The sequence below is a fragment of the Gordionus sp. m RMFG-2023 genome, chromosome 3 (genome assembly GCF_954871325.1).
Source record: "Gordionus sp. m RMFG-2023 chromosome 3, tfGorSpeb1-WG-v2, whole genome shotgun sequence".
Lineage (NCBI taxonomy): Eukaryota > Metazoa > Nematomorpha > Gordioida > Chordodea > Parachordodidae > Gordionus > Gordionus sp. m RMFG-2023.
This window is the reverse complement of record NC_088777.1, coordinates 11,460,409-11,488,216: the sequence shown is the minus strand read 5'-3', so window position 1 is coordinate 11,488,216 and position 27,808 is coordinate 11,460,409. Positions and strand designations below refer to the sequence as shown.

Genomic DNA, 27,808 nt, shown 5'->3' with positions numbered 1-27,808 from the left:
ATCTAGCTATCTATTTTGTAAATTATCATCGTTTTTGCGACATGGTTATTTCACGCTTATTATAAATAAAACCTTAGTAAGTAAATCATCATAAGACTACTCTTAGCTCACAACAGGTCTTAGCATAAACCACGTAGAAATTTATACCTTGGTTAATTGGTATTTTTTCCTAAGATTACCCAGGCATAGAAAATTGTTTTTATTTTTCTTTTTAAAAAAAAACACTTAATTAAGCTACCTTAGCATAATCATCTATACTACTAGTAGATAAACTTAGCATTAGCCTATACCTAGTATTTGTTATATTTATTCAGATAATATATCTTTATTAATATTGTATTTATTTATCAATATTCTGCCTGATAGCATTTCCTTTTTTTGGTCAATCAAATTTAATTATTAAAATATTGAGAAAAATAAATGATGCATAAGTTTTAATGGACCCCTGTGAAATTCATATCCCCGGTTGTGGTGCATTATCTGCATCCTGGTGTTATATAAATATAAATACGCAAATAAATAATGTCTGTAAAAATGAAATTTACAATAATACGAAAGTTTTAAATGATATTATACAGATATGAAATGATATACTTCAAGTTTATAAATTATGTACTCTACACACATTTGAATTGATACTGCAAAACTATAAAATGATATTTTACAATGTATATTATAAATATTTTCAAAACAATAATAAAAACACCATTCAAATTTATAAATTTCTTGTAAATAATTTTGAAATAAGCAGCGCAAAATTTAAGCCGCCAAATACACCAAGTATCAAAAAAAAGGCACCCATCATTCCTGCCAATGGCGCTCTATTAGGCTCAACCAAACTATTTCGTATAGAAAACAATATCATGTAAGTAAAAATAAAAATAAGAGATTAGTAAATGTATAATACTCTATTAAAGAGATGATTTACATATAAGATATATCAAAAATTTTATTGAGTTATCTGACCCAAGTTCGCTTGTTTTTTTGCAGTCGTAAATTAATCTAAACCTGGTTCAGATGCAAACTTTGGTCAATTTACAAAATTCGTAATGTAAAATAATACACACGAAATTTAAATAATTAATAATCTTAGCTTATTACCTAGGGGCGTACATCATAGTCAGGGAACTGAAATAACCATGAGTAACCGATAACACAATTCCGAGTAGGGCATAAACATAATCATTTTTGATCCAAACCGGAAATTTCCTAATGTCGGGACGATAATTGCAAAATAGGAACAGGGGTATAAAAACAGTTCTCAGGAGGATGGGTAACCAGACCCATTTAGGACTGGGCTTGAATAGTAAGTGATATTTTAAATTATTAAAAAATAATAATATTATGAAAAATTTATCTCACGCAACTGTTCGATGCGAAGGATTGGGTTGACTAGACCTTGATTTTAAAATTTTCATTCATTTTGAAAAATAAAAAAAAATAGTTCAGATAGAGGGTCCTAATATATATGTTTTAGGGTACAGTAAAATTTTTAACGTTTAAATCATTTATTAAAATCTTGATTCTGTGTCGCAATTATATTCCAGCATGTGTATAGTACCTACTCTATGAACGTCAGATAATTTAATAAAATTTTGAATTATTAATAAAATTTTGAATTAACTTAAAAAACATGCCCTATAAAATTTATCTGAAAGATTCTAGTGTACCCAAAATTCCAGTATGTTGATATTTACAGTGTTTTTCGTTTTCGAACCGAACAGAATCTCACATTTTGAGAGCGTAAAATATGTAAACAATTTTTTTTTCTATTTTATCATGGTTTCAATTAGAACATTATAGATAAACAAACTCCTATTTTTACCGTTTCTTTGAACATAATTCATTTTAAAATGATTATTTTTTAAAATTGAATTTATATTTTTTTTTACAGAGAGGGTATCTATACTTATAAATTCAAAAGAATTAAAAGTCAATTAAGGTAAGCAATTATTTGTATTTTTTAAAGAATCAGGTATTAGGTCACACTCAATTCTTTAAGAGGAATTTTTTTATAGGTAGAAAAAATAATTATTACTAAAATAGGGTGTCCAGTTTAAAAGCTGTTTAGTCTAGGATAAAAAGCAATTTACAGTAATAATATGATTTATTGTAACCTATTTTCATAATGTGAAAAAACATTCTTATATTTAAATAACTTTCCATAATTATTGTAAAAAACATTTTGATATAAATTAAATTTTTTAAAAGTTTTTAAACTTTAATGAAGACTAACATCAAAGTTATGAATCAAATAATTTTTTTTGGACGCAAGTTTAAGTGGAAAAATGATAATTCAAAAAAAAACTTTTTAATAATAAAGTTCTTAAACTTTAATGAAGACTAACGTCAAAGTTATGAATCGAATATAGTTTTTTTTATGTTTTGGACATAAGTTTAAGTTGAAAAATGAGAATTTTAAAAGATATTATATAAAAAAAATTTGATTTTTATAATACCTTTTTTAAATTTAAAGCATTATTCCAATATTTTTATTTTACTTTTAGTTATCCAAATATGGAAATCAGGATAAGAAATTTGAATAATTTCTTAAATAAACATGAGTGAAAACTCGAATTTAGGGTTTTCAGTTTCAAGTTTTTAAAAGTTTTTTTAAAAAAGGATGTATTTTTCTCAACAAGTTTTTACAATAATTACGGAAAGTTAAATTGAAGTGTCGGGGCTTCTGTTATGGGTAGAATGATTGGTGGCACATCTCGATGATTTTTGGTATGCGTTATTTTAGGTTAATAAAAGCAACTACAACAATTAAATTTTATTTAATTTTAAAACCAAAAAAAATATAAAAAAATAAGAATTATCTGAAAACCCTAAATTCGAATTTTCTTTCACTTATGTTTATTAAGAAATTATCAAATTTCTTATCCTGATTTCCATTCTTTAGATAACTAAAAGTAACATTAATATATTATAATAATACTTTAAATTTAAAAAAATTTACAATGCATTTTAAAAAAAAATTATTCTAAAAATCTTAGAAAATTTATATTCTTATTTTCCCACTTAAACTTGGGTCCAAAACATAAAAATATTCGATTCATAACTTTGACGTTAATCTTCATTAAAGTTTAAAAACTCTTATTATTAAAAAAATTAAAAATTAAGTCAAACCAGGACACAGTCTTAGGGAGTTAGGCTTGACTCAAAACCGATCTCAAATACAAAAACAACAATGATCTTGTCAAAACCGAAAAAAGGACCATGCATTCTGGTATGAGGTTAAGCGCTTTTCTATCCATGGCATGTGTCCTCCTGGTTTAGCAATTAGAATGCGTCCTATCTTTCGTGGTAGATGGGGAAGACCGTAAAGACAAAATATTTTTTTCCCAAAAATACGAATTTAAAAAATAAAAATGATTTCTATTATAAAATTATTGGAAGGGTAAAGTTAGGATGAAGACGAAATCGGCAAGAACCGCACATTCCATCTAAGGTATGGCTTCTTTGGGTCGTTTTTAAGAGGGATGTTTGACTCACATTATCTATTTTCCAATGTATCCACATAGTATAATATTATAATTTTTTTCATAATCCCCAATGAGGGTCAAAGATAAAAAAATATTTGTCAGATTGGGCTAAAAATTAATTAACTATTTGAGAAATCATATGATGGATTCAATGAAGGTCCATTCGCTTCATTTTTTTTATGAATTCATTTACAAAATAAATATTTTTTTTAAATAATTTGGTAAAAATTTTGATGGAAATAATTTATCATAATCAATTTTTTTTTATCACCGTCATGCTTAATCATAATATTTACGAATCAATTGAATAAATTATATTATTTACCATTTTAATTTTTTCGGTTATCAAATTACCTATCAATGAAAAGACATTGAAATTGAGGAAGGTCAAAATAGCGTCAAAGTATTTATCTGAATAATTAATATATTTTTTAAAAATATTTATTTTAAAAAAATATAAATATATCAACTCTTCATATTAAGGAAATAAGTAAAATAATATAATAATTAAGTTGTCATAAATCTTTAATTAATAAATTGTATCATTATAAATAATTTAATGTGATTATTTAGAATTAAAAACATTTTTTTAAAATCAAATTTAAAATCATTTAAAAAATTAATATGAAAGGTGTTTTTTGACACTGAAATTTATATTAACGCTACCGCAAACTTATATAATATTAAACTATAGAGAATGTCTAATGAATGCGATGCATACTAAAATATCTAATAAATAATAAAATTTGTTTAATTTATATTCTTTCAGGAACCAATTCCGGAACCTAACGTTTTAAAAGGGGAATGGACATATTTTATGTTACGGGACCCTACATTATTTACAAGTTTAGATGAAATTAATTAAAACAATATGTAACCGAAAGCATATCAATTATTGACTTACCTTAGTCCAAAAGTTAAGCAAAATCAGAACTTAGTTATGGCTCACTTTTATCATTTTTTTAAAAATTGAACTAGGTTTGATTATCGAAAAACATATTTCTCACAGAGATCACCACAAGCGACTCAGATCAGAGGTCTGCAATGCCCGGTCGTTACCAGGGCCTGAAAGTATTTTTTTGGGCCGAGCTGCTGGTAGGCGAAATTTTTGCATATATATTTATCAATTCTGATATTTCACATAAGTGATAATCCATAAAGTATATTGCTTTTAATTTAACCACTCCACAAGATTATAAATAATAGTTTATTTTAATGCTCAACAACATATATTTTAGTTTACGCCTTGTATATAAAAAATTAAATGGCCTGGTTAGTAAAAATGAAACTGGGCCGAGCCGGGTATGTATTAACTAGATGACCACTGGGCAGGATCGGGCCGAGCCTAAAAATTTTGCCATTTTCAGACTTCTAACTCACATACCGAAAAATTTAACTGCAGGAAGAAAATGAGTCTATATTATTATTATTATTATTTATACCTTTTATTTTCAAATTAATTTATTTTCTCAAAATTTTAAACAAGAAATTTTTTTTAAAGAGAATTCAAATAAAGTTTTCTATCGAACCTATTTTGCCCAGGCAGGTCATAATGTTGCTAAACGACCCGATTTAGGTCGATTTTTAAAAACGGCCCAATTAAGATTTTAGCCAAAATAATATTAAAGCTCTTTTTTTGGACTTCTATTTGCCAAATCTCGAGGATTACATAATATTTTATTGGATAAAATCCTTATTTGGTCGTTTTAAAAATCGATTGAAATCGGGCCGTTTAACAACACTGACTTCCGTCCTAACAAAACTTGGATTTTTATGTCCGATTATTTTAAAAATAAGACGCGAATCTACTAAAACTGTCATAACTTTCCCCATGGAAGGCTCTAATTACAAGTAAGAATTTCTTAAGACATATGGACGCTGCTAATACTTTTTGCAGCATAAAAAAAATTTTCTTTATTCTTTGAATAATAAATAAAAATGATTGAAATAAAGAAAAAATAAAACAAAACCTGGTATAAAAAAGTTCGAGTTCTTTCTTGCAATATGGACTTGAATAGCCGGAAATATAGTTAAGGTGATGAAGTAACAAAAAAATACTCCGAAACATTGTACCCATATCTTTAGATTTTTTTAAAAAGAGGTTACCTTATAAATTTGATAATGGCTGCGGTTCCGCAATGGTTTTGCAAAAATCTTAAATTTTTAAGTTATAAAAATTCTTCATTTAACTCCATAAGGAGAAATAAGTTGCTTCAGTTTTTAAGTGAACAAAAAATGGCCTTTAATTAAATGTTAAAATTTTTTTAAATGGCTACCACTTATATAAAATTATAACGGTTCCTGTTCTCTTGGTCCCGTTCATTTGTGTTCTGTTCTTTCTTTTAACTTTTATATTAAGAGAACAAATAGTTTTGCAGCATCTCTATTTAAAATATATTTTTATCAACCCCTACTAGAAACCAGATGCCATAAGGCTATAAAACGATGAAGTTAACAAACAATTATAAAATATTTTTGAATTTTATTAATTCGAATCTCTCCATATCATATATCCATACCTGTAAATAAAGTGCAACATATAGGAGCATATCTAAGATTTTGTTAATAGTGGTGGGGGGGTGGGGGTTAAAATATAAATCACATTACAATTCTTATTTATAAGTTAAAATAAAGTTCAAAAAAAACTTTGTGGAAATTTTTGGGAGGGCGAAATACCCTGTTGACACCCTCTAAATAGGCTACTCTGTTATCAAGTATAATGATATAATTTGATAATTGATTACTTTAATTTATGAATGCGTTCTTTTCTAATATGAGAACTGGGCGGAGAAAGGTGTGAGGAGGAAATTAGGTGAGTGGGTTATACCTGGTCTATATCTCAAATGGGGTATAAAGCCATATTTTTATTTAGATGTGAGGGTTCCGCGTTGAAAAGACATTAACTAAAAAACGTTTTTTTCGCACTTTTTCACTAAAATATAATTTTGCTGTTGTTTACTTTGAGATAAAAATTTTCTTTTGATTTTAGAATAAAATTTGGACAATATTGCCCTATAAAAATAAAAAATAAGTTATTTAAATGCCCTTGCAAAAATCCTTATTGTGTGAGGACTGCTTTCTTTTTAGCATAGAAAAATATGTATACTCTAATATATTTAAAACAATAAATTTTTTTTATAATGTAATTATATATTTTTTTTAAAAACCTTATTGAACACGGAAGAGTAATCGGTAGATTTGTATCTCCTGGTTCGGGGATTATTTATCAATTCATCAATCTGTTCAGGCGTTATCGAGGTGCGCAAATGATGTCTATAAAATCTCTATATTATTTATGCGATATATTTTTTTTTACAATAAAAGGAAACCATGAGAAAAAAAAATTACCATAGCTTCAATTTTAATATAAGTGGGATAATATAACCCTTATGGCATTTGACATATTTCCAACATGTACAAAGTAAGGTTAAATATATTTTAAAAAAATCGTAGAAAAATGCCTAAAAAAGATGACAACGATAATAATATAGTCCAATCGTAAAAAAAGGATGAGTTCATCACAGTTATATCCAGGGATCCAAATCGTAATAAATATTGGTTCAGATTTAGGTTCAGATAAAATTAATGATTTAGGGTTTGGGTTTAGATCGCAAAAATAATAATATAATACCCTTTTCGCATAATGTAAAGAAAATAACATTATTTAAAATTTAACGCTATTCTCTAAAATATTTTCAAGATTCTCTTCTGTCAAATTTTATCTATAAAGAGGAAGATAAATTTTAAAGCTGAGAACACTACACACACATATATATATATGCTAACTTGAGCAGTGGGGCACCATCAAATAATAACTTAGTATATTTTAATTTAATTATTTATAATCTAAACTGTAATCATCTTTGAAAGAGTTAAAATATCAAGAGGTTCAGACCAGTTCACGGGAATTTTTAAAGGTCCGGTCGATTCGGTTCAGGTTCGGTTTTAATCCCTGGTTATATCTTTGTAAGTTAAATTTTTTTTCGTCTCGACGTGGCTAACATTTTTTTAAATTATTTTTTAAGCTCGATCCATAAATAATATTTTATTCATTTTTAAGCCTGAGCATGGCCTAGTCCAAAATGATCTCAGTTAAATAGCACAAAGCGATCCCTAAAAAAAATCAGCCAATAAAAACGAGGTTTAATTGCTTCGAGTAGTAGGGAAACCGAGCAGGAGATGATATCGGGGTTGGTATGACCTTACCTATAAAACTATTGAAATTATTTTTTAAAACCTAAAGCTATTTCCAGATAAAACATTTTTTCAAAGCAGTTTCCCTGACCTTTTCCAAGGAATTATTTTAATTTGTCGATCTCTTTTTTATTGTAATTTAATATCTTAAAAATATATGGATTGTTCATCTCCGGGTCATTTAATCGTAATAAAAGAAACATTTAAAAAAAAGTTCGGCCTGGGAATGAATTTTTATGATAATATACATTAATTCAAGGGTTATTTTTAGGAAGTAACTATTTGTAGTTACTAATTCCATTCTTAAAAAAAAACTAGTTACAGTTACTAGTTGCAGTATTTAAAAAGTAAACAGTTACATTGAAAGTTACATTAAATAATTTACATAACTCACAATTTTTATATAATTTTTTTTTACAGAATGTTTAAATATTTTAATCAAAGGAATTTAAATGAAAATCCAATTTAATTAAATTATACTGATTTTCTCTAAAAATTAGCTTCCCTAAATGGGCTAAACAAACGTCTACAGGAGCGTTTTATGTAAGTGAAATATATAATTATATTTTAGAATTTTGAAAATCATCATATAAATTAATAAATAAAATATATATATTATTAAAGATATTATATAAAGGACTTTAAAAGTAACCAATTACTTTTGTCATTGCATTCTAAAAAATGTAACAAGTTACTATTTACATTTTTTAAACGTAACTAGTTATATTTAATATTCTGCCACCTCCCTAAATCACTCCCCCCCCCTTTCATATATCAAAAATGAACTGAAACTATTCCTCTGTAAATTTTATCCTCTACTCCACTCCTACCAAGTCAAAATTAACAAAAATATACGATACTATCCCCACTCTATCTAATTTAAATGACGATAGCCTTTATAACTACCTATCCTTCAATTTTAATGTAGATATTATGTCATAACCCCCCCCCCCCCCCTCCTGATAGAAGTGTCTGACATACATTATAATCCATACTACTATGTAGAATATATTTTAGACAAAATAACACAAGTTTAGAATCATAAAAATAAGAATAAGAATTATATAATTTACCAATCGGGGTAGAACAAAATAAGAAACTAAACACACAAAAAGTATCAATATCGCCGATATAAAGTACCATATTGCAGCCAATCTTGGACTGGGAGATGCATATATCACGATTATGTATACCAAAGCAACCAGAGTTCCACAAATATTATTCCCTATAATTATGACATTCGTGTATTTCATCGGTAGACTTCCTGCTAAGCCATAGATTGAGCTTTGATAGATTCCTGTAGCACAGTTCATAATCACCACAGTAATCATGGTTAATATAAAAAAAACCTTTGACCAAGTTGATGTATTCAAAAAAGCTAATACAACGGTGAATATGCACATAAGAATATCAATAATGATCGCAATAGGTATTCTTGGTTGAGTTTTATAAACTTGCGAGGTTTTATTCCTTTTGGAGCCACCAAATTGAAGGAATAAATTCATTCCATTTAAAAGAACATTTGGCAATTGAGATGTTATTCCTAGATAACTAATGAAATTATCCTTATATTCATGAGTGCCAGTTACATTTGGATTTAATTTGTAATCTACAAAATACTGGAGAAAAAAAAAATAGATTTTTCCCCAAATAATGTTATTTATTTACTGAATTAGCATTGATGAACATATTCCATGGAATAAGTACTCCAATACCATGTATAAGCATAATAATATAAACTAAATACATCCTATCATAATGTTTAACGGCTAATGTAAATGGTTTTAAATTTTTACCTATCGTCAGGTTCTTCAACATCAAACTGGGATGCCTCTATGCTTGAATGTTCATTGTCAAACTGCGAATTCTCAATCAATGTCTCATCTTTCTTTTCCATTTTCAACTTGAAAAAAATAATAGGCACGCAGAACAATATTTAAAAAATTTTTGAAAAGCGAAAATTTAATTTATTCTTCAAAATTTAAAGGAATTTATAATCTTATTGTTTTAAATTGGCATATTTTTTGCTAACTTTAAAATAAATCGATTTAAAATAAGGATTGTCATATAACTGCAGGGGCATAAAATGTCTATTTTTACCCATCTTTTTTAAATTTAATTTTAAAAAATTTATGGATCTACAATTTATTTATTATAACATTGGCGTACGCAGCGGGGGGGGGAGCAGAGGGACAAATCTCCCCCCCCCCCCAAAGCCAAAAAATGCAGATGCCGGATAAATTTTTCAAAAATATTATTGTTTATATTAATTTATATTTGTTAATATTTATTCGTTTATTATCACATTTATCTACTAAGTTATTTTATCAATTAATTTCGATTTCAAGTTTTCCGGCGTAATATTTACTTATTATTTTCAAATTTTTAGTGGCGTAATATTAATCTACCATTTTCAAATTTCTAGTCAATTAATTATTATTTCTGAAACTTCTTGTCCAACAGGGAAGAAATTGCAACCTTGTCCAACGAGATAGAGTCTCTGCCATCAAGCAGTAACAGCTTTTAAGGAGTTAGAAGAGCCAATTATTTGCTATTACTGAAATATCACAATGGCCTGAAAGAAATATTTCCTCAGAAGCAAGAAAATTATTGGATTCAATGCTTATTCCAAATTTTATTTCTCATTAGAATGTATTATTTAATTATACAACTATTTTAAGTATTACTTTTCAAAAACATGACATTGACTTGGTTAAGAAGATGAGGATAGCGGAGAGATCAGAACTCAAGGAAATTAGGGCTAATGTTGATGAAGTATTTCATATTTTATTGTTGAGTCAAAAGCAGAGCTTTACGTGTTTAATATTTGTCTCCCTCGACTTGTAGCAAGGCAAGCTCATCGTTAAAACATTAATATAGGATAAGTAGAAGAGTATATCTTAAATATAGATACATTTATAACCCAAATAAATGAATTTTTAATTTATCATGCAGCATTTACATCTGCAAATATTACTTCCACAAAAGCCTTCCCAATCTTTTTCAGATGGTGATAGAAAAAAAATATTTGTTAGATTTTTATTATGAAGATGTTAAAGTATCTTATGATGCCTTACTAGCTGAATAGTTATGTTTATAAGATTAACAATGGTTGATATAGTCCCAAAAAATGCTATGGATGCTCTGCATTATTTCAAACACATTTTAGATTAAATTCCCAATGTATTAAAAGGGTTTATAAACTCTTCCCATTAGTAAACTAATGAGAGAACATTTTCTTTTTTAAGAAGAATAACAGAGGCCTGCAGAAGTACCATTTGCAGGGCACGGCCCGGATTTTTTTTAAAGATTTTTTATCGCCCGGCCTGAGATTTTCTTAAAAAATTTTCAGGCCCGGCTTTTTTTAAAAATTTTTAGGCCCGACTCGGCTTATTTTAAAAAATTTTCAGGCCCGGCCCGGCTTTTTTAAATATAAAATTTTCAGGCCCGGCCCGGACTTTTTTAAAATAAATTATATTTATTTTTGATTTTTATAGCTAATAATAACGATTTCAAATATAGGCTTTTTAAAAAATACAGCCCGGATTGGGTGTTTTTTTAAAATAATTCAGGCCCGGCTTGGGTGTTTTTTTTTAAAAATTTCGGGCCCGGCCCGGGTATATTTAAAAAATTAAAATACTGTCAGGCCCGGGGGCCGGGCCTGCAGGTCTCTGAAAAACATACCAAGAAGTACAACATCTGAAGGTAGATTGAAAGGTTTGGATCTTTTGAATATTTATAGGCATTTGACGACAAGCAAGGATGAGATAATTGAAAAATTAGCTCAATCACAACGAAGATTGGATTTTACATTGTAAATATATAACATACAAAATGCAATTATTCCTAAGAAACTTTTTGTATAAAGGCTCAAAAAATTCAAATTTCTTTTTGGGTCATTTAAGTGATTCTTTTCATATAATTTTTTTTATAATTCACATTAATTTAAAATTGTCTATTAGAAATAGTTATTAGTCGTAATAAATTTATGCTTGATATTTTTAAAAAACAATAATATTTCTTAAAAAATTTTATTATTATTTTTAAAAACAAAAATATTTCTTAAAAAATTTTATTATCCCACTCCCCCCCCCCCCCCCCCAGACCAAATTCCTGCGTACGCGCCTGAATTATAATATAGAATAAACCTATTCAGTAAACGAATCGTAGTAAATTATTTGTAATGTTCGAATAAGATTAAATAATTATTTGAAATTGAAATATAATTCGAATTCTAATATAAATAAATGTCTTATATTTATTTAGCCATGTTAAAAAATAATATAGTTTTATATTTTGATAATATTATAAATTCAATATATAATATATCAAATAAAAAGATATTTTTTTTATAAAATATTTTTCTTATTAATTTTTAATAACAATATTTTTCAAAATTTTCATCTGATAGACAGGAACGCTTGGCAGTTAATACGGCATTAACTATACTAAAAACGCGCTCAAGGGTAGATGAAGGGATTGCGGTATTATACTTAATAAATAACTCTTTTAACGTGGGGAATTTATTAAAAACATTTATTGTTTTGTTATTTGCTTCAAAAAATTGAGATAAGAATTCTCCTTCAATCAATTCTCTACTTCCTCGACAAAAAAAGGGATATCTCGAAATTAATAGTTCTTGCATTATCATTTCTAGGGTTTTCAAAGCATTTTTTTCAATAACGCTATAAGTTTATTTTTAATAGGTTCGTTCTGTGGAAGTTTTATCCATGGCCATTGAAGCTTGAATACCTAATGTATAATTGCAGAAAGAACATATTGATCTATATATGTTCAAATCTTTAAAAAAAATAAAATACGTAATTAATTGAGAGTGATATTAATACGGCGTCTATCAATGGTTGACCATATTTGAGGCCACTAATTTTTTTTAATTTTAAAATAACTATCGTTATTGTTGGGTTCAAATATCCCAAATGCATTTTTTCTTCAAATTTAATGATTTTACTAAGTTATATATTATATTTTTAAAATAAAATAATTAATATTACAATCAAATGCCGTTTTAAATTGGAACCTGAAGGTTTTGACACTGATTAATACTTTTTAGGCACATTTAACACTTGGTAAGCATTGGATTAGTTCCTTCTATAGGATGTTACGACCAGAACCCGAATCCAAACCCTGAACCTTAACCCTCCCGAACCCTCAATATTTCCTGAACCCAAACCCTTTTTTTAAATTTAGGGTTCAGGGTTCAAGCTTCTTTTTTTAATTTAAAAAAATTTATATATTAATTTTAAAAAAACATTTTTTGATCATTTTTTCGTATAATTATTGTTATATTTACTAATTTTTTAAAATGAATTGTAGTATTATAATTATTTGATAAATTATTTTTATGGTGATACTAATTGAAATAAATTTTTTTAGAAAAAATGATGTTTCTGTTATTTTAACTGATTTTAATAAGTCATTATTTTTCTGGTCTCCGAACCCTGACCACCTGAACCCGAACCGGGTTCTGAGATTTTTCACTGAACCCAAACCCGAACCCATTTTTTTAGAAGGAGGGTTCTCGTCCCTGATTTAAACCTTTCAATTACCTTTACAATTTAACCATTTTAACTTTACAAATTTTATATTCAAATTAACTATTTCTTTAAATTTATAATATATTCTATATACGTATTCGACATATACCATCAAACAAAAACATCCCATACAATAACGTTGTTTTTGTGTAACCATCACTTTGTTATAAATAGGCAGAAAAAATTTGTTAAACTGGATCATTAATACCTTTAATGTGCAACTATAACTTTTTACTTGGCAATATCTATTAGATACTTTTTACAACGTAAAGCTTCATAATTATTTACCCTTTATCTTCCTTGAAATCCACTCTTATATAGTGATGAGATGTATTTTAGTAGCTTTAAAAATATAACCTAGACTAAAATACACTTTTATATAATGGTAAGTTGCATACTAGAGGTTTGCGCCCATCTTAAGAATGAGGCTGGCGGGTTAAATTTTTTATTAAACTACGGGCAGGTGGGTGGGTTAAGAAATTTAAACAATGGACGGGCGGGTTAAAAATAATTTAAAAACATTTAAGTAAATATTAATAAATAATTGTTTTTTGGATATTAAAAATTAAATGTACTTTTATGGTATCATAAAACTTTTTTTTAAATATAAATAAACTTTTTTGTATATTTAAAACTACTTTTGTGATAACGACAAGAGATTTGCTAAAGCTATTAAGATTAGCAAGATAAATATTGGCAATTCCTGCAACTAGTGCTTCTTCTGAATGAGGATTTAGCATTTTTGGAATGTTTTTAGAACAAAGTAGAACGTGATTGAATCCACAAAATGTCGATTCATTATTATTTTTGCATTATAATTATATATAATATCAATTTTATATTTATATTTTTTTCATAAATATTTTATTTGATCAAATAAATTATTCATCATTTAAAGTGAATATTTTTTTAAGCTTAATATAGTAATTTTTTAAATTATAAAACTTTTTGTAGAGATGTAATGCTGAAATTTTTTTTATTAGATGCTTAAAAAATTGAAAGAATGACCCTAATTAAATTTAATAATAGCGGGCTTGGGTTATTCTTTAATTATGGGTTGGGGGGGGGATAAAAAATTTTAGACTAATGGGCGATTGCGCGGGCGAATAAAAAATTTTAGATCAAGGAAGGCTGGTAAAAATTTTTTTAAAACATTGGGTGAGCGGGTTTATGGTATAAAAACCTGCCCAATAGACCTCTCACACCGTCGCCTTAAAGAAATAACAGGTCAAAATCCATTCTATGCGGAGTAGACTGTAACCTATAAAAAGTAACTCCAAATTAAATATACTCTAGTACAGTGGAGCGGTGATATATGTCCGGTATTGAAAGGCTTGAAATAATGTCATGGATAACTAACTAGGTACATTTTGTAACTGAAATAAAAAGGATTAAAAGTAAGAATAATTTTAGAAGTAGGTATTATTTATTAAATTTAAAGGATAAATGTTCGACTCCAAGTCATACTTTGAAACCTTCTGTGCATTTTTTGGTGTTATTTACTTTTAGATACGTGACAAATTACAACTGACGAAATCTGGTCCTCATCACAAAATTCCGAGACCATCAGCATTAGTCAATCCCTCAGAACAAGCGCTGTTAAAGGGCTCGTTTTGAGCCGATTTTTAAAACGGCTGACTCAATACTTCATCTGGAAAAATATTACGCAAGCCTGTTTGCTCATAAGGTCTATATATATATTATCGAAATCTCAAGGCTTAGGCAATATTTTTCTCGCTAAAATATTGAATTAGCTGTTTTAAAAAATCGGCTCAAAACGAGCCGTTTAACAACACTACTTAACAGCAATAATAACGCGTATTAAATATCACGAAGACAGTACCCCAATAATTTTACAACCATTGCCGCCCAGACTCACCAATATTTTGTGGAAGTAAAGTCGGTTACTGACTGTTATTTACCTTTATGATTCTAACTTAAATTTGGGTGACATGCTGTCAGGAATTAAAGTAGGAAAATGCTTAGAATCTCATATCCCTGGTGCGTCTTCATAAAAGACCTGGTCAAACCCATCTCTACCATAACAGCTGATCAAAGGTAGGGGTTCTTTTTAAGTATACATAAAGAGCAACTTTCTCATTTTTTCATTCTCTCTCTAAAGAGTTATCATCCCCAAACTAAACGTAATTTTCTTCACTCCCTTAATATTCGTTTTTTGGTCAAATTATTATTTTTAAATCATTTTATAATATTGATCCTTTGATAATTCCATCAATGTATATAATATTTTTATCATTTTAAATTAGATTTTATCATATAAGGAAGAAAATAGAAATACCTACCAGTTACGTTGGGCATCCAAAATATATTTTAATAATGGTCAGTACGGGTATCTTTGTGCCAATTTTATAATGAATTTCCTTATTTATGCTAAAAAAAATTGAACGGGTGTCACAATGAAATCTGGATACATCACATGGTCCTTGCCTCAAACAAGTGTTTTTTTTAAAAAAGAAAGGCTGCTATACCGAGAGATTTAAGTAATTTATTGTCGTAGTTTTATTTATAAATTTATATTAATTTTTGCATAATGCCAATCGACCAAAATAAAAAAGGTTGATTGGATTATAATTACCATAGAAAAACACGTGATATTAATATATTTTTTTTTGTGTTCGAATAAAATTGTAGATTATTACTTTTTTCTTTCTTATAAAAAATTGATTATTAAAAAATCATATTAATAAAATATTATAATAAAAGTATCGTGTTGTTACGAAATAACTGTTCTGAAATTCTTAGAAGGGATTCTAGTTGAGTTAGTTGTCCTTAAATTGTAATTTAAGTGTAGGAAGGGATTTCGAGTAAGGGTATATATTTTTTTCTTAGCTTTTTCAGTTGTTGACCGTGACTACAGGATATTAGATACCAAAATATTCGTTATTATAAGGTAAAAACCATATTTTTATTTTACATTTTGAATCTCTCCTCAGGACACAACGCAATCACATTTTTATTTTTTAAATTTTTTATAGAATTTTAATTAATAAAATAGTTTAAAAAAATTTTTTTTTTTTAGTTTAGTTCGATTTACACTCAATCTTTATAAAATAATATAATTTTCTGTAATAACGTAATTTTAGAGTAAAGTAAATTTGTAATATGAGATGCTTGTATATTTCGATAAGTATCCTAAGCATGGTTTTATTAATAAAGTTGCCATCCTTAAGGATATGGGTTATAAAATTGTGTATCAGAACATAAATGAATTGGATATAGACCATCATTTAATTACATTATGATTAATAGTAATTATATATTTAATTTATATTATTTTGAAATTTATTTGGAAAATGTACTTTGGTTGCGACCAAAGTATATGGTAATTGGAAAAGAGACACTCCAGTGTCGGCTGATTGTTGGAAAAAAATTTCGGTAATTTAAATGTGGTTTAAATGAAATCAAGAACGGCAGACCAGATATGGTAGCAACTTTGGAATGTAATAACCATGATTGTTTGGATATTGTGGAGAGATCTGTAGTTATCCTCCGAGAATTGAAAGAAGTAATTAAGATTATATATCAAGATATAAATAAACTGGTTATTTAGAATAGTAATGGTAATAAAGGCCAAATATGTGGTCCGACGGGGTCAGATGGAAAAAATGGTTTTTCCGGGAATAAAAAGATCTTTGAAGATTTGAGATGTACCCGCTGTGTATAGGGGCCACAAGTTAGAGACCTGTGTGGTCAAAGAACCAAATTTTCGTGAGGGTTTTCCGTTAAGGAAATCGACACTAGAAAATTCTAATGTTAGAAAAATTTCTGGTTCCAACACGAATAAATTGGAGGTTCCACAATCGAATTATGGTAAATCCCGTTTGTGTTTTAAGTGTAACAAACCGGGACATGTAGCCATAAAATGTACCGAAAATTGACTATATGATTGCAAGTGTAATCATATAGTAAGTAGGAGATCGGGAGGTAGAAATAGTAATAAATTAAATAACCATACTGAAATGAGATATGATTCTCATAAAAGCCGTGGTTTTAACAGAAATTTTTTTATCCTGATGATAAAAATAATGAATATTCTAATAATTTTAGATGGGGGAAATATCCTAAGGGTATTGTTAAATATTTAAATAAGAGGGATGTTAATACTATCGAATGGGAAAGATATCCCCGTGATATTGTTAAAAAAAAATGAATATTATTAAAGAACCGCTAAATTTCGAGTTGAATTTATGTTCTAATGTGAATTCTCATGAAACTAATGTTTAAGATGAGATAAATATTGATCAATCAATTAAAATATATGAAATTTTATTGACTAAGCGATTATTCGAACCTTGTACGAGAGTTACTGTAAGAGTTGGAGGGAGATCGACATGTTGTTCGACACAGGGGCTAGCATTTCAATAATGTCTAGGAAAAATTATTATAAGTATTGGCCTGGGGGTAAACTTGAAAAAGAGGCTATGTGCGTCAGGCAATTTGATGGATCGGAAGTTGCCGTGTTGGGAAAGGCCAAATTGGGAGTTAATTTTAATGATGTAATCTTTTTCCTAGATTTATGGGTGGTGAAGGAAAGTGTGGAAACCATCATAGGGTGGAGTTGGATTGTTCAGTTGGGTCCCTTTAATAATTTTTGAAATATTTTTGCAATACCAGAGGCTACAAATGAGACTAAGAACATGAGAATGGCTAATAATGTTCGAGATAAAATTTGGGAAATAGAACCGACGGATTCAGCTGTAAAAGAAGGGAATTCAACCTGTAATTCTGAGATGCATATAAGTTCCACTGAATTAATAGTTGAGGACAACAGTAAAACCCAGGGAGTAATAGGGGTGAAAGTGATTATTTAATATATATAATTTGGGAAAATTATTGGGAAAGATACTCTTAATATGCATCAAAAGTGTTCCGTGTTTATGAGGAGTTGCGGGGTTAATCTTATGTAAAAATAAAGAATAAACGGGAATTTAAATGTACGTGAACTGTTGGTATTCTTTTTGTTTTGGTTTATTCATTATTACACGATGGTAGTGAGGTTTGTAGACAAAATGCAATTTTATTGGTTTATTTATTATTACACGATGGTAGTGAGGTTTGCTGATAAAATGCAAGTTTATTGGTTTAAATTCTTTCGTGTTTGTAATGGCAAAAGTTGGTATCCATTGAGGTTACCAGTTGTTAGTCATAAATAAGAGTTGGAATATAATGTAAGATTAAAATGGAAAATTGATGTATCTTATATTGTTAATGGTTAAAAGGAAATTGTATTATAAGTTAGATAAACCGTTTTGATACATTACATATTTGTGGTTATTTTTCATCTTTGGCAGGCCGCAAGAAGAAAATGAAAGGGGGAAAATATTTTTGTTGCAATGTGAGATAAGAGCGTGCACGTGTTTTTTTAAAAATTATATATTTGTAATGTTTGTTTAGTAATAAATAAAAAGTGGAATAAAAGTTCGATTTGCGGTGGAAGGTTTGTTGTAAAAGGGAGATAAAAACATCTTTTTTGTATGTTTTTTTTATGTGTTATAAGATGAGAAATATTTTTTTTTGGTTGGCAAGTGCGGTGTATTTTTTTTTTATATCTTTTTCTCTCCTTTTTAAATTATATTTTTAATATGCCTTGTTTGTTTTTGTTATCTTTGCCAGGCAGCGAGAAGAGACGTTCCATAATGTAATTAATGTTTATGGAGAGAATATGGCATAAGTTGTTGGATTATTTTTTTTTAAATTCTCCAAAATTGTAATTTGAAAATTATATTAAAAAAAAAAGTTTTGTTCTGAATTTATTCCTTCTATATTCACGAAAAAAAAATTTTTTTTGTGTCGTTTCAAGTATCCAAATTAACAAATCACAATCACCTAATGACCATCGATACCCCTAATGATCCATCATAACATAAATAGGACGTAAATGTAGACAAATGAAGATCAAACCTTTGCACGCTATGAATATGATAGGATGGGGATATTAGCAGATTACAGTATTAACAAGTATATGATATCCCTATAGCATACCTTTGTAGGACCATGAATATTTAGTATTCCATTGATGTTAAGAGAATTCATATTAGCCAAATAATATCCTAACAAGTTATATGATGATGTCCATATAGCATACCCTTGTAGGACCATGAATATTCATTATTCTAGTGATGTCTTGAATAATCAAGAGGCATAGTAAAAAAGAAAATTTCTCGTATTTGCGTAACACCATCTATTTTATATAGTAAATATAATATATATATTTTTTTATATATAGGCATGCCATTGGCCCATAAAGGGGTGGCATGTCGTAGTTTTATGTATGAATTTATATTAATTTTTGCATAATGCTATTTAACCAAAATAAATAAGGTTGATTGGATTATAATTAACATAGAAAAACACGTGATATTAATATTATTTTTTTTTGTGTTCGAATAAAATTGTAGATTATTACTTTTTTCTTTCTTATAAAAAATTGATTATTAAAAAATCATATTAATAAAATATTATAATAAAAGTATCGTGTTGTTATGAAATAACTGTCTGAAATTCTTAGAAGAGATTCTAGTTGAGTTAGTTGCCTTAAATTGTAATTTAAGTGTAGGAAGGGATTTCGAGTAAGGGTATATATTTTTTTTCTTAGCTTTTTCATTTATGAGTACGATTTTTTTTTAAAATTGAACGAGCATTTTTATCATTAAGATATATATTGTCAGAAGAACTACATTGAAGCATTAACATCTTGGAAGATACCATGATAATTTGCTTAAATAAAATTTTTAAAATACTGATAAAACGTTTATTGATAATATAACATGCCCTTAATTTTTTTATTAATTATTTAGGGAAGAAGGCTAATATACAGATCTGCAAAGTCCGAACAGTCCGAAAGCTCTGCCCGTGGGTTAAAAAAATTTAACGAGTATAATGCTTGGCAAAATATTTACCGGGTTGATCGGGAATTTGTGCAAAAATTCTTAAAAGGCTAGCATATTTTTAGGAACTCCACGGTTCTCAAGCATGTTGACTAAGAAAACCTGAATTCGAGCTTATTTTTCTAGAATTCTAATCAAATCATGATACATCATCTATCTTGACTTTTTAAAATTAACTCTATATATAGCATTCCATCTTGTAAAGTAGTGTTGTTAAAAAGTCTGATTGGGGTCAAAACGAACCTAGTATTATAACCATAATAACATTAAGTAAACCAAGATTTTGTTGTACATAACTGGCAGAGACCTAAGGATCTTAATTGTTATTGTGAAAGTTATAAAAGAAACACCACACCATAGCAATGATTGCATGCTACGTTTTTTTTATATATTGCATAATTTATTATTTGTTTTCATTAATAAATTTTATTCTATAGTTTTTGTGATAATAAATATTATAAAATCAGATTCGCTGACATGTGTCGTAACACATTATTTTAGGTCTAAATTAATTATGACAAAATCGATGTGATTCGGTCCCATTCCATAGTTATCTCTACAGCTATAGCCCAAAGTCAATTCTCAAAATAGGGAAACCATCTTAGTACTTTCTCCGTTTGGTTCAAGCCGAGATCGTGGGAATGCAATAGTATTAGTCGAAACTTAAAGTGTTTACAATTTTATAATCATCTTTTACATGTTTGGAAATGATAATTTATAAGTTTGAAATGATAATTTACAAGTTTGAAATGATAATATAATTTACAAGTTAGAAATGATACCTTTCAGGTAAGATTCTATAAAAATATTTCAAATTAATTTTTTTTTTCACTTTTGTTATTTATTAAATAATTTTGAAATGAGCAACGCGAAATTTAAACCGCCAAATACGCCTAGAATCAGAAAGAAAGCGGCCATCATCCCTGCCAAAGGCGCTCTGTGAGGTTCGACCAAGCTATTTCAGTAATATAAAAAAAATATTTATTTAAAATATGACTTTCTAAACTTAAAGTAAAGGTTCTAGGCTATACCTATAACAATTATTAGTTATTAGATAATAAAATTATATGATTCGAGTCGAATAATGAATATAAAAAATATATTATTCGATCGAATTATTGGAAATTAATTTTATAAAATTATTTTCAAATATTCATAAATATTGATAAATAAAAATACTATATTTGAAAATTATTAATAATATTTGGAACTATTCTTATTTAAATATGTTCCTTCTGGAGAACCGAGGGAACCATTTAGGTTTATAAACAATTTGATTCAAAACATCTTCAACAATTAATTTTTTATATGGATATTGACAAACAAAATTTGAATGCTTTAAATTAAATTTATTTTATAATATATATATTTATATGAATATATATTTATAAATACATTGTTTGTTATTTTGCAACTATTATTATCTAATCAATAAAATTTATTCATCTATTATCTGGAAAGAATAATATTTACAAAATTTATTTAAATCGTTTTTTTTAAATATCCAATTTTCGAATCGAATACTGATTTTTTATTTGTAATACGAAATATAATTATTCGATTTTGAATCTTCGTGTAAATATAGTCTAGACTCTAAGTACAGAAGTGGATTATTTTCAAATGAGCTATCTGATCAATACTAGCTATTTTGAGGGGACCCTAGTAAACATCTATCTAAACCAATTACAAAACTGCCCAATAGGAAATACACCTTTAAATCTAGTTAAGCGAACTGTTAACTTAAAGAATTCATAATATAAAAAAATATGAAATCAACGGATTACCTAGGGGCATACATCATACTCAGGGAACTGAAATAACCATTGGTAACCGCTAGCAAAATGCCGAGTAGAGCATAAGTAAAGTCATTTTTGATCAAAACTGGCAATTTTCTAATGTCGGGACGGTAATTGCAAAATAAGAACAAGGGTATAAAAGCAGCTCTCAGGAGGATGGGTAACCAAACCCATTTGGGCCCGGGCTTGAGTTAAAAAATTTAATCAAAATATCTTTAAACTTTTCTAAATTAAAAAGCATGTGGATAAAAAAATATATATTAAAATGAACCTTAAAATGAGTGAAATTGCATTTAGATATGTATATGTTCAAAATTTAAAATAATTGTATATTAATGACAATAGATTATCGGAAAAAATTATTGTAGTAAAGTTAATCCGCAAGTTAACTTAATAAAATTTAAGTATACCTTTTTAAATTTTTCGGTTATCAAATTTCCTATCAACGAAAATAAGTTGAAATTGAGGAACGTTATAATGGCCTCAAAGTATTTATCTGAATAAATAATTTTATTAATTTTTTTATAAAATATATTTAAACTAAAAAAATAATATATAAAAAAAAATAAAGATACATACCTTTTTCAAAACTTAATATTGCATAAAAAACATAATTAAAGAAATCTTATTTCCGACTATAAAATTATAAGACAAATTTATGACTACGAGGCGTTATAAAAATAATTTAAAACATAATAGATACACATAAATTTAAAAGCATTTGTGAATTTATGATCATAATGTCACGTAAATTATAACTCTTTTAATCGTATAGTGTCATAGTGTCCTATTTTTTTCAGAAGGATAGTAATATCTTTCAATAACATAGTATCTTTATTTTATTACTATAGGTTGTTAAAAGGACACTATAAAAAAGCTATATGAAACAGGATTTGAGGCCCAATATAACGTAACCGAATCCTAGACATATCAAATAATGACCAGCAGTCAACATTAGGCCTTAGACCCTGGTTTAGTTTAGAGTTAATAAGTATAATTAAGTTTAAATTATGGCAGGTTTTAATTTCTTTTATACAGCCCCTAAGTTACAAATCAGTTGACTCGTGTTACTTAACGAATACTTTCAATAAAGGGAATTCAATTTGTTTTTATTATATCAATTTCCAAAATTTTGGAGAGAGGTAAAAGTATTAATCAAGGAAGTTAATGAGGGGGGGGTCTGTTTTTGGTGGTATGGTAGTCCATAAAAATAAAGATAGGAATAGCTTAATTGATTACAACCTCTAGACAGGAACCGGACTTGTCCGTGCAGGACTTTAATCAGGGAATGGTGGTATACGATAAAATGGTCATAAAATTTCAGGGGGCAACTCGGGGATAGTAAGTATATGCTTATATTTTTATTTTACTTCATTTTAAAATTTTATCATGAATGAAAGGGGGTGATAAAGGAATTATTCATTGATTAAAGGTAAAATAGAGTGCTATGGTTCTAATTATAAAGAGAAACTATGGCATAATAAAATATGGCGCTGCTTATAGTTTTTTTTGCAGCAAAAAAGTTTAAAAATAGAAAAAATAATATGATGAACCTGGTATAAAATAATTTGGGTCGCTTTTCTTAATATGGACTTGGATAGCCGGAAAGACAGTTAAGGTGACAAAGTAGCAAAAAAATACTCCAAAGCATTGTACCCATATCTTTAAAAAAGAAAAAAAAATGGTTTTATTCAAGTGTCCAAACCACTACGAATGAAAGTTACAATCCGATTACGGTTCAGGTTCTAACAATCATAAGAGATGTGGTACGGTTTTGGAAAAATATCAAAATTTAATTGAATTATGAAATTTTTCTATAATTATAAAAACCAAAGTTTATATTTTATTTATGAATATGTGATTTAATCGGATTAAATTATAAAATGGTATTATCTCATGCTCTGAAAGAAGAATTAATGTCTCAATATTTAAGAAAAAACTAATCTTAAATAAATTAAGATATATTTTTTTTTTAAAACAGAGATTGAATAAAAAAAAATTTTCAAATATTTTATTAAAAATCTTTTAGGCCCAAAAATTAGAGCAAAATGATTTCAAAGAAATTTTTTAATTTATAAGAATATTATCAAAAAAAATCTTTAGGCGTCAAAGATTTTTGAAGAGAATTTCAAACTCTGGAAAAAATTAAAATATGGTTTTAACCCGGCAAAAATTACAGGTCAGGGGTTCGATGATATATTTAATGGCCGCTGTAATTTGCGATCTTTTTTAAGAATAAGAAAAACTTAAATTTTACGAAAAAATTGATATTTATGACAGATACAATTTACAAAAAAAAACCTTTTTGAATACGGAGTAATAATCGGCAGATTTGTATTTAGTAGATTTGGAATCTTTTATCAATCCGTCAGTCTGCTCGGATATGGCCGGGGCACGTAAATGGTACCTATAAAATCTCTATATTATTTTAGTAATTTTTTTTAAAAATTATTTTATATCAAATATGTGTATAAAATTTCATTTTTTTTCATAGCGACCCGGGGTATCACAAATTATTATGGTATTTAAAATATTTATGAATAAAGTCGTGACTTTTTGTCAACTCTCTTTATTTCATTCTTTCTTTCATATGAAGGGAAACGAGTTGATAATAAAGATGCCTGGGAAGAAGAAAAATATTAGGAGCTATATAACGGAGCGAAAAAAGCATCAAGAGATCTCGTGGTAAGGGCGAAGTGAGAGATAGCCACAGGAGTTCAAAATGTCCCTGCCAATGGAGAAAAAATAAACAGTTAGTAGAAGTAAAGGAGGATGACACTAATAAAAATTATTTACAACAGAACTTGAAATTAAAGATTATGAATAAAAACAAGACAAAGTGGTGTATAGCAAAAAATACTAAATCCTTCCAAATATATTTATTTAATTATGAACTTATAGGATTTAATAATCTCAAAAAAAATTCTTAAAGACAACTAAATTTCATTGAATGAATAATAACAAAGAGGTGCCGTCGTGATGTGTTCTGAACTAGATGTTTCGACATTCAGACAGGGTTTTAGAGCGGTTCGTTCAGGTTATCATTTTGAAATTTTTGTTTAATACCGGGTTTTATTAAGAAATTCATATCGGTTCGTTCCGGTCGAATTCATAACGGTTCTGTCCGGGTTTTACCAATTTAAAAAGAAATTAATCAAATCATTTAAAATCTAAAATGTTACATTCTAGTAGTTCAAAAAAGTTCGCTGCAAAAAAATTTGAAATTCAGTCTGACTCTGGGTACTTTATATATGCTGTAACACATTTCTAAATCAGGTTTTTCGAATTTAAAAATGACCCTCAGTAAATTTATATTGAGAGATTTGGATCCCCATTTTGGTGAGCGGGAAATAATTATCGGGGAAAAAAATATTAAAAAAAATTCCCTGGAAGATAATTTTTCATATATTTTTTTTGAGCTATCTTTTATGAATATCCATTTTCTGGGCAATTCCGTTTTATATCTTAGCATAAAGAAATAATTCTGAGAATTAGGTATTTTATTGAGTTTCGAGTATTCTCAACCTTTAAGGAGTGTTTCATAATTCTGAGTGATTAAATAGTTTATTTTATGAGACTCGATAAATCTGGTAGCAGTTTCGACATTACTATTTAGGAGAGATTGCATAAAAAGTATTCCAAATAGATTTTTGACATTTGGAAAGAAAATGTGACACAAATTAAGTTGAGTGGCTATGATGAAAATGAAACAATTACAATGGATTATTTATACAAGACTCAGATAAAAGATTATAGGAATTAACTATTTTATAAACAGGAATTGGAATATTAAGAGTAAATTTGTGTTAAACGAATCCTTATTAATAAAAGTTTTTTTATTTAAAAGTGAAGTCTCTATGCATCAGTAGAAAATAATATAAAAGACTCAAGTAATTGCAAATAAAAATAAATATTAGGAGACCGGTTATCGTTGGCAGAATAAACGACAATAAAATCAAACCTTTCTTGGGGGAAAGATAGAATTTTTATCATTATTTTGCTAGAAATTAATATAAAATTCGAATTGATAAATATATTTTTAAAAATATGCACAAGAAAAAATAAAAGTCAGGTCATTAATTTATTTGTAATTTTTATATGCAAGAATGATAAATTTTATAGTTCTTACAACAACCCCCCTATATAGGCTCAACCTTTCCCGTACTAACAAGCATATGTGTAAAATATAAATTTAATGAAATTTTTTTATTAAGATTAATAAATATATTGTTGTTTTTCTATTTCCATAGTTAAAGGTGTGATATTTTATAAAAAATTATGTGTCCACTTATATACCCCCCCCCTCCCCAATAAATATACAAATAAAATCTGTAAATTAAATTATAAAAATTTTACCGAACGGGCTAGAGCAAAATAAGCTGCCAAACACACAAAAAGTATCAATATTGCTGAAATAAAGTACCATATGGCCGCTATTCTTGGACTGGGAGATGCGTATAACATTAAGATGTATATTAAAGCAACCAAGGTTCCACAAATATTATTCCCTATAATTATAACATTCGTGTATTTCATCGGTAGACTTCCTGCTAATCCATAGATTGAGCTTTGATAAATTCCTGTAGCACAATTCATGATAACTACGGTAATCATTGTTAATATAAAAAATATTTTTGACCAAGTTGATGTATCCATAAAGGCTAATACAACTGTTAATATGCACATAAGAATATCAATAATGATTGCAATAGGTATTCTTGGTTGGGTTTGGTAAGCTTTAGGGTTTTTATCCTTTTTGGAAGAACCACCAAATTGAAGAAATAAATTTAATCCATTTAAAATAACATTTGGCAATTGAGAAGTTATTCCTAGATAACTAATAAAATCATCCTTATATTCGTGAGTGCCAGTTACATTTGGATTTAATTTGTAATCTACAAAATACTAGGGAATCTTTTTTTATTTATCTCAAATAAATATTTATTTACTGAATTAGCATTGATGAACATATTCCACGGAATAAGTACTCCTATACCATGTAATAGCATAATAATGTAAACTAAATTTCTCCTATAATATTGTTTATATGTAATCTAAATTATTTTATATTTAACCTGTCTTTAGGTTCTTCTTCAGAAGGGGAAGGATCAAACTGGTACTTTCTCTCTTCGCTAGCATGTTTATTTACAAACCGAGAATTTTCAATCAATGCTTCTTCATTTTTTTCCATTCACGGATTGTATTGATAACTTTGAAAGGTTTAAAACGTGTTAGATAAGATAAGAGATATAATCTTTTTATTTTTGATTTGGTATAATTTTTTCTAATGTTTAAAAAAAGAATTTCAGATAGAATAATAAATTAACTGGAGGGGAAGGAAAAATATTTTATTTTTAAAATAATCATGTAATTTCCGAAAATTTATGGATGACGCAGCCAGTCTATATTATATACAGACAAAAAAATAAATAAAATTCACATAATATTTAAGGAGGTGGGGGGTTATCAATAAAAATATAAATTTTGTAGAGTAGGCAAAACAAATAATAACAAAATCATAATGAAATAAAATAAAATAAAAAAATTTGGCAGAATTCCTGATTTGTTAAATAAAAATAAATAATTTTTTGATAGGATATCAAACGCGAGGGTGTGTTACAAAATAAAATAAATAAAATTTATCAAAAATATTTTCGAGAGGATGCCAAAATAATTAATTAGAAAAATATTCAAATTTTTTCGAGAACATAAAATAAGCATTTTTTTAAAATATATTTCGCCTTAGTCAACCCAAATAAATATGAAAATATAGTTTGAAAAGAAAAAATTAATATCATCCTCCGTCACTATAATATTTTTCTGTTTTTTCTTCCTTCTTTCGTAGAAAAAAATAAGTCTTTTTTCTG

General features: G+C 27.5%; 2 protein-coding genes across 2 annotated transcripts; both read right to left on the bottom strand.

Moving 5' to 3' along the window:
- Positions 1-229: 229 nt before the first annotated feature.
- Positions 230-9,579, bottom strand: LOC135926727 (equilibrative nucleoside transporter 3-like). Its single transcript, XM_065462658.1, has 8 exons — positions 9,479-9,579; positions 9,351-9,432; positions 8,756-9,301; positions 6,656-6,772; positions 5,459-5,567; positions 3,814-3,899; positions 1,102-1,298; positions 230-290 (listed from the first exon to the last, which is right to left on the bottom strand). The coding sequence occupies exons 1-8, from the start codon at positions 9,577-9,579 to the stop codon at positions 230-232; spliced, it is 1,299 nt and encodes a 432-aa protein (XP_065318730.1).
- Positions 9,580-20,964: 11,385 nt separating this feature from the next.
- LOC135925754 (equilibrative nucleoside transporter 3-like) lies at positions 20,965-27,444 on the bottom strand. Its single transcript, XM_065461219.1, has 8 exons — positions 27,017-27,444; positions 26,891-26,972; positions 26,298-26,846; positions 24,243-24,359; positions 23,495-23,603; positions 22,352-22,437; positions 21,930-22,126; positions 20,965-21,100 (listed from the first exon to the last, which is right to left on the bottom strand). Exons 1-8 carry the CDS (start codon positions 27,130-27,132, stop codon positions 20,983-20,985), a joined length of 1,374 nt encoding a protein of 457 aa, XP_065317291.1. The 5' UTR covers positions 27,133-27,444; the 3' UTR covers positions 20,965-20,982.
- Between the last annotated feature and the right edge of the window lie 364 nt (positions 27,445-27,808).